This window comes from Orbicella faveolata, unplaced genomic scaffold, assembly GCF_042242905.1.
Source record: "Orbicella faveolata isolate gen_17 unplaced genomic scaffold, um_ofav_v1 contig_26, whole genome shotgun sequence".
Lineage (NCBI taxonomy): Eukaryota > Metazoa > Cnidaria > Anthozoa > Scleractinia > Merulinidae > Orbicella > Orbicella faveolata.
In genome coordinates, this window is record NW_028301554.1 from 9,060,219 (window position 1) to 9,067,500 (window position 7,282).

The window sequence follows — 7,282 nt, forward strand, 5'->3', positions numbered from 1 at the left end:
CAAAGGAGAAGAGTGTGGGTAAAATTGTTTTTATAAAGACCTGACAGATATGGATGCAAGTATTGTAGCTAATGCCACAAACAATTCTATTCTTTCTTTTTTAATTTGGCATACTCATCTTGGAGATGTTTCCTGGTAGCTGGCAATAGTTTGCTGTCCTCAGTTAAAGAAGCCCTCCCAAAAACAATCATATCTAATAACTAGTTTATTACCAACTTGATGCTACTTGCAACTATCTCATTCCTGGTTGACGGATGAAAATCTCTATCTTTTTTCTATCCAAGAGGTTTTGTAGATAGAGGATAGCTATCTTTAGCATGGCTTAAAGCTAACTAATATCTATCCATCAGATAGTCAGGCAATTGATAGACTAGCTAAAAACTCACTTCCTGTGTAGATAGTCAACAGATACTTAGATGGCCTATCTATCCACTAACTTGTCTATCCAAAAACCACCACTAATGTAGTAAGCCAAAACCTAGGCTATCTGAAGACTAGTCCTCGTATTGAACAATAAAATACTATCCTATCTGAAACCTACCTCTGCTGTAGTTGGTAAAAAGATAGCCTATCTGAAAACTACCCATCACTCATATCGCACTGTGATAACCTATCCAAAAGCTATCTTTGCCAGAGATGGTAAAAAGATAGCAGCCAATCTAAAAATTATCCATCACTCATGTACATGTAGCACTTTAATATTAACCTAACCAAAAGCTTTCTTAGTCACAGGTGGTGAAAATATACCTAACTATTGAAAACTCTTCATTACTCATTTTATACGGAACTTTGATAACTGCTCTTCAAATCCCAAACCTAAGTGAAATCGCTGTATTTACACAGGAAAATGTATAAATAACTCATAGCTTTATCGAAACCTGCTACAGTTGTACATTAAAATTAAATACCAAAAACCAGGCACACCCAGATGCAAAAGGAGGACAAAATCTGGCTGGAAATGAGTTTCCATTATGTTGCAATTTATTACAAAACATACTTAAATTTAACATATCTCTTTCTAAAATCCTGTTTGAAACACTTCTCAGCTACTTAAGTTGGAGTCTAGTAAATGTTTATATTCTTCAGTAAATTTTCATGAAATGTAAACAGATTTCATGACTGGAAAAGCACAAAATATTCTTGACATGAATTTCAAATTTCAATTACATTAATTTCTTCATGAAAGTATTTTTTTCAATCAATTTTATCCATGAATCATAGGTTTCTCAAATTATGGTAAGACTTATGTACAAAGTTCTGGAAGTGGTTAAAAGTAATTTTCCGTAACCTGGCTGTGAATTATATCTGCTGCTCTAAAGAACCTCTATTTGCATAACAAAATGCCAAATTATAAAGAACCTTTGAAACACTGCCCAATTAAAGAGAACTTCAACCACCCTAATCAAAATAACATCAGTCTTTTGCAACTCAAGTAATAGGTGGCAAACAAAAGGTCTTGATAATGTAATATGCACATCTAACATAACCTCAAGAGCACCACCATCAACCTGAAAATCAAAAAGGTGAAGGATGTTGCTTTTTGATATCTTGTGTTTTAGGTGTTGTATAAATACATGTATGCCCACTTGATCCTAGACAAGATATACACTAGCTATATGAAGTATATGTAAACCACATGAGAGAGCTCACATTTATTGCACTTATTATACTTTTACAATGAATGATTTTCCCAATACGAAATTGTTCGTATATTGTTGTGTTGAATGCAGTTGCTTTCATAACTCCTTTAGGAAATGAACATTTGCATTCACGAAATCAACAAGACTTAACAATGTGTTAAAGCATCTGCATCTTCCACGATCAATTAACCCGGCCAGAACGTTTCCAGTATTTCAAGAACCTTCACAAATTATGCAAGAAAATCAGTTTACCTTGGAAAGCTGCAGGAACCATAAGCTTTTTGTAAACCTGACGAGTGCAAGAGAAACCGCCACCTGCTGGCAAATAGTTTGATTGCCACACTGTTTTGCCAACGAACGTTCATACTTTTCCACCTTTACTGGGATTTGACTCAATTGGAATAACAACGGATATCTGTAAACAATTTGTGACTGCTTTCCAACGTAGAACAAGGCTATAAAATAACAGAGAGCTTTGTTATCGAATCCTAACAACATTCACCACGACCTTTGCCCGCCATTTTGGTGTTTCCGTCCCATCCCATAATCCTTCGGTGAATCTGATAAATGAATACTTTTCACCAGCAGATTCCCTTTCCAAAGCAGTCGGTTATTTGCGCGCAATTTCGAATCCAACATTGTTAATAGCAGCAAGAAGCATGGAATGATTTGTCCAAGTTCAAATGAGTATCTTGATTGCTTCGGTGAAAGAAAGGTAAGTCGCAGAAAAGTAAGTGTATCATAATTGTCATCGAAATCAATGTTGTGGCTGAAGAAATTTCGTTGTTATATTTATTTCGCGATCACTGAAACACAAGGAAAACGTTTGTTCTCCTGATTTTATTAGCACCCGTAACGAAGAAATTATTCACACGCATTTCCTATGTATGAAATGCTTGTATAATAGCTTGTTAGTGTGCTTTTTGAAGAGGTAACTTAAAGTTTACACTAAATTGATTTGAAGCTACAGATCACGCTCGATACACTTCACTCCCGCATTGCCTACATACTGTTCATTATTCTTTACAAAAGAATACACTCCCGATCAATTGATTAATGAAAAACAAATGTTAATTCTATCGCTATTTATAAAAATATTTAGCTTCTATTGCTTCATTGCAGAGCAGAGGGAAAAAAAAACAGGCAAGAATAGCGGCCGTCAATCCGAAACGAACACATTAAAGCAGAAAACGGAGGTGGCGCAGACGGCAGCTGAGTACTGATTAAAATTCTTGTTATCTTTGATGTGAACTTTAAATAACAGCTTGTAATTCTGGAGCCTAAATTTACATCTTTTTGAATTGAAAATAAAACCTTTCACTGTCCGGCATGAAACTACAATTTTTGTCTCTATCCTTTGGCGTGGTTTCAAATCGTTATTAATAATGACCTATCTGTGAATATTTCATTTGTGTACCTTTCTGACGCCCTTTGCTCTGTGATCCATTTTGTCTGTCATGTGCTTAAAGTTACTATCCAATCGTTACTTTTTAGCTCTCAGACATTCTTGTGAATTATAAATAGACGGCTATTTCTGTCCTGTCACCTGATAAGGGGGATCAGAAATTCTGAATCCTTTTAAGAATTATAGGTAGATGACCGTTTTGTTCTGATAAGTTATGCACTGGGGGATCAGAATTTTTGAATCCCTTTAAGTCATGTGGGATCAGAAATTCTGAATTGTTGTAGAATTATAAATCAACAGCTCTTTCTATCATGTTAGCAGATTTGATGGGGGAGGGGGATCAGAAATTCGTAATACTTTTAGAACCATGAACAGATAACCGTTTTTGCCCCGTGAGGTGATGGGGATCAGAAATTCTGAATGCATTTAGAATTATAAGTAGATGACTGTTTTGCTCTGACGGGTTGTGGACTGGGGATCAGTTTTTGAATCTATTAAAGCCTTGGGTGATCAGAAATTCTGAATCCTTTTAGAATCATAGATAGATGACCGTTTCATTCTGATAAGTTGTGGGCCGGGAGATCAGAAAATCTGAATCTCTCAAAAAACGAAAGGGCGATGGGTGCACGATCTTTTTTACATTAAATTGTACATTTTGGTGAAATTGGATGTATTGTCCCTGGCGGACTCAACTGAACACTTCTTTTTCTCCTTCCAATAAGCCAAAACCTTTCGGAAACACAAACTTTTTCGGCATCAAATACCAGTAACCTTCGGAATTTTTCCAAATTGGAATGCCACATTTTAGTTTGGAAGGCGTTATTCGTTACCATTGATAAAAGTGAACAAGAACTCCGAAAAAAGGCACTCTCAAATTTGGTTTGATAGTGACTGCAGTAATGTAAGAAAACTTTTAAGCCGCCTTTCACATAACACCCATAAAAATCCTTTCGACGAGCAAACTCGACTAGAATATCTGTCTGTAAGAAGACAGTACAAACAGTTATTACGACATAAAAAACTCAAATATCGGGATGACAAAATTGATGAACTCATTAAAACTAGAACCTCAACCGAGCTTTGGACCAATTTAAGATCTTTATCGACTCAGAAAAAAGCTTCACCTGACTCGAATGTTCCTTTGCGCAAGCTATACAATCATTTTCAACAATTACATTCGGCACCAAATGCCGATAATCTCTGTGAGAAACAAGATGAAATAATCAAAGAGTTACAAGACAGAGAAACAATCCTGTCACAATTTGCTGAATTAGATCAACCTTTTTCTGAGGATGAAGTTAAACATTCTATAAAAATGCTCAAAAATAAGAAAACTGCTGGCCTTGACTGAATAAGGAGTGAAATGTTAAATGTGGAATTCCTTATCTGACTACCTCCTTAACAAAATTATTTAATTTCCTGCTCAATAAAGAAATCTATCCAGATAATTGGTCTACTGGACTAATAAGTCCTATTTTCAAATCAGGGGACAAGTCTAATCCATCGAATTATAGAGGCATTTGTGTCACTAGCTGTTTGGGTAAATTATTCTCGGCTGTCTTAAATAAAAGATTACTCACTTATCTTAAAAATCACAATTTATTACATTCCTCTCAAATTGGTTTCCTTAACGGTTTCAGAACAACCGACCACATCTTTTCCCTAAGAACACTAATTGACAAAAATGTAAAACATACAAACAAAGGCAAATTATTTTGCCGCTTCATAGATTTTCAAAAAGCACTTGACTCTATCTGGCATAATGGGTTATTACACAAGTTATTATACAATAAAATAGCAGGACAGTTTCATCGTTTAATCACTGATATGTATTCAAAAACTAAATGCGCTATAAAAAACGGAAACAAGAGAAGCTCCTTCTTTAATTACAACAGAGGAGTGCGACAGGGTTGTATTCTTTCACCATTGCTATTTGATTTATATCTAGATGAATTTCCACGCATACTAGAATCCTCAACTGGTACAGATCCAATTATTTTACCAAATGGGTCTCCTCTCAATTGTTTATTTTATGCAGATGATCTCATATTAATATCAAGCAGTGCTGCTGGTCTTCAAAACCAACTTAATACCCTCCAAAATTATAGCGAAAAATGGTTATTAAAAATTAATCTAAAAAAGACGCAAACCCTAATTTTCCAAAAACAAAATCGTAAATCAACACGTGACAAATTTTCCTTCTTTCTAAATGGAACTCTAATTGCTAAGGCGTCACAGTACACCTACCTTGGCGTTACTTTTAACACTAATGGAAGCTTCTCAAATTCTAAAAAGGCTTTAGTTGAGAAGGCTAGAAGATCCATTTTCGCAACCAAACGTTATCTTGATTTCAATAAACTTGCTATCAGTATGTGTAATAAACTATTTGATACTCTATTTCAACCCATACTTTTATATGGATCCGAAATCTGGGGAGCATATGATAGCATAAACCTCAAAAAATGAGAAAAAGACCCTGTGGAAAGACTTCATACACAGTTTTACAAATATTACCTCGGCCTCAACAGAAGAGCACCAAATATTACTGCTCGAAACGAAACAGGACGGTTGTCATTAAAATTTAATATTCTTCCAAGAATTATTAAATTTTGGCTACATCTTGTCTCTCTCCCAGAAGACAGCGTTGCCAAACAATGCCTCAATATTTCCAATCAACTGGCAAATGAAGCAAAGTCCTCTTTCATGTTAACAGTCAATGAAATCATCAAAAATTATTTAGATGACCAAAACCATCCGCATAATATAAAAACACAATTACAATGAACAAATCATCAAACATAATTTACAAAAACTAAAATGTCACATCTCAAATGATATGAAAAGATACCAAATGGAGATAATTCGGTCTAACAGAAAGTTGAATTTCTACTCAAGTTTTAAAAGAGATGTAAGCAAATCTGAGTACCTAGAACAAGTAAAGAACCTCAAACATAGACAAGCTTTGGCAAAACTCCGATCTGGTAATCATAATCTTAGAATTGAATCTGGGCGACACTGTACTCCTAAATTACCTGAAAATCTTAGAATTTGTCAGTACTGCTGTTCTCACCAAATTGAGAATGAAATGCATTTCTTATTTCATTGTGACCGATACAATAATATTAGACAACAAGTCACAAATGACATCATCAAGAAATATCCAAAATTTGATTCCTTTAATAACACAGAGAAAACAATATTTCTATTTAACAATGCTGATACTTTTATTTGTAAAAAACTAGGTTACTTTACATATGAAGCACTACAAATAAGAGAACTTTGTAACCCTAGAACTTAAAATGAAGAATCTTGTAACTAGCTATGTTTATTTTTCTTTCTGGTTGCTGTTGTAATTTGTTTCGTTTTTGAATTTTTATTTAGCGATTCTGCATTTAGGTAACACCATCTATATGGGAATACCAATAAATTGTTGTTGTTGTTGCTTTCTCTTGATGGCTTCTGCAAAACATTATATTCTTTAGACAGCGGTATCTAATATAAGAATGAGATTTATGTACAGTGCTCTTCTTCAGAAAAGAAAAAAGAAGTCCTTTATTTTATAATGCAATGGAGAGTACAAGCTTTAAGGAACAGATTTGTTCACGGTTTGGTATCCTTGACTTCTTGTTCAAACGCCAGTTGCAGGTGACTGTTTCCTCTTGGAAATGTTCTCCGCTGCGTCGCCGGCATCAAAGCAAGTGTCTTTTCAATTTCTTCCTTTGATAAATGCGATGGCGCTGGCGCCACTGGCCTTCTTAAGCAGCACAAAACCAGGACTTCTCTAAACTCAGGAATTCGTAATGCGTACACAACTGGATTGACAAACGAGCTGGAATAAGCTAAAATCGCCACCGGAAAATAAAATTTCCACGCTATCTGGACTTGACCGACAAAGATTACACAGTGCATGATAGTTATAGGAAGCCACGAAAGCAAAGCAAGAATAGAAACAAACAATAAGGTCTTTGTTAAGCGTTTCTTTTGCGAGGTTCTGTTTTGTTGTTTTGAAGCGACTCTTTCGTGTTGAAATTTTCTCCAAATGGCGATGTTACAGCCACATACTACGAATATTAGAAGTAAGGCGTATATCATCAAGGGATATATAGCATATTGGGTTGAAATAAAGAGATTCAACGTAGTCCAGACAGTACCAGGTCAACAAGGAAAGCAAGTGTCCAGACCATGAAGATGACGATGCGGTATGTTCGCATCGATAGTGTTCGGTGCTTCAGTGGCC

The 7,282-nt window shown here is 35.3% G+C and overlaps 1 protein-coding gene and 1 long non-coding RNA gene across 2 annotated transcripts in view; one reads left to right on the plus strand and one right to left on the minus strand.

Moving 5' to 3' along the window:
• The first annotated feature begins 2,063 nt into the window (after positions 1-2,063).
• LOC149108054 (uncharacterized) lies at positions 2,064-2,981 on the plus strand. The gene is made up of 2 exons (XR_016209022.1): positions 2,064-2,355; positions 2,763-2,981. It is a non-coding gene; the product is annotated as an uncharacterized LOC149108054 (long non-coding RNA).
• A 4,194-nt stretch (positions 2,982-7,175) lies between these two features.
• The window catches only part of LOC149108055 (histamine H4 receptor-like), a 495-nt gene continuing 388 nt past the window's right edge, over positions 7,176-7,282 (minus strand). Inside the window, exon 1 of the mRNA XM_089295245.1 lies at positions 7,176-7,282. This exon is cut by the window's right edge and continues 388 nt beyond it. Coding sequence (XP_089151371.1) covers positions 7,176-7,282 — 107 coding nt within the window.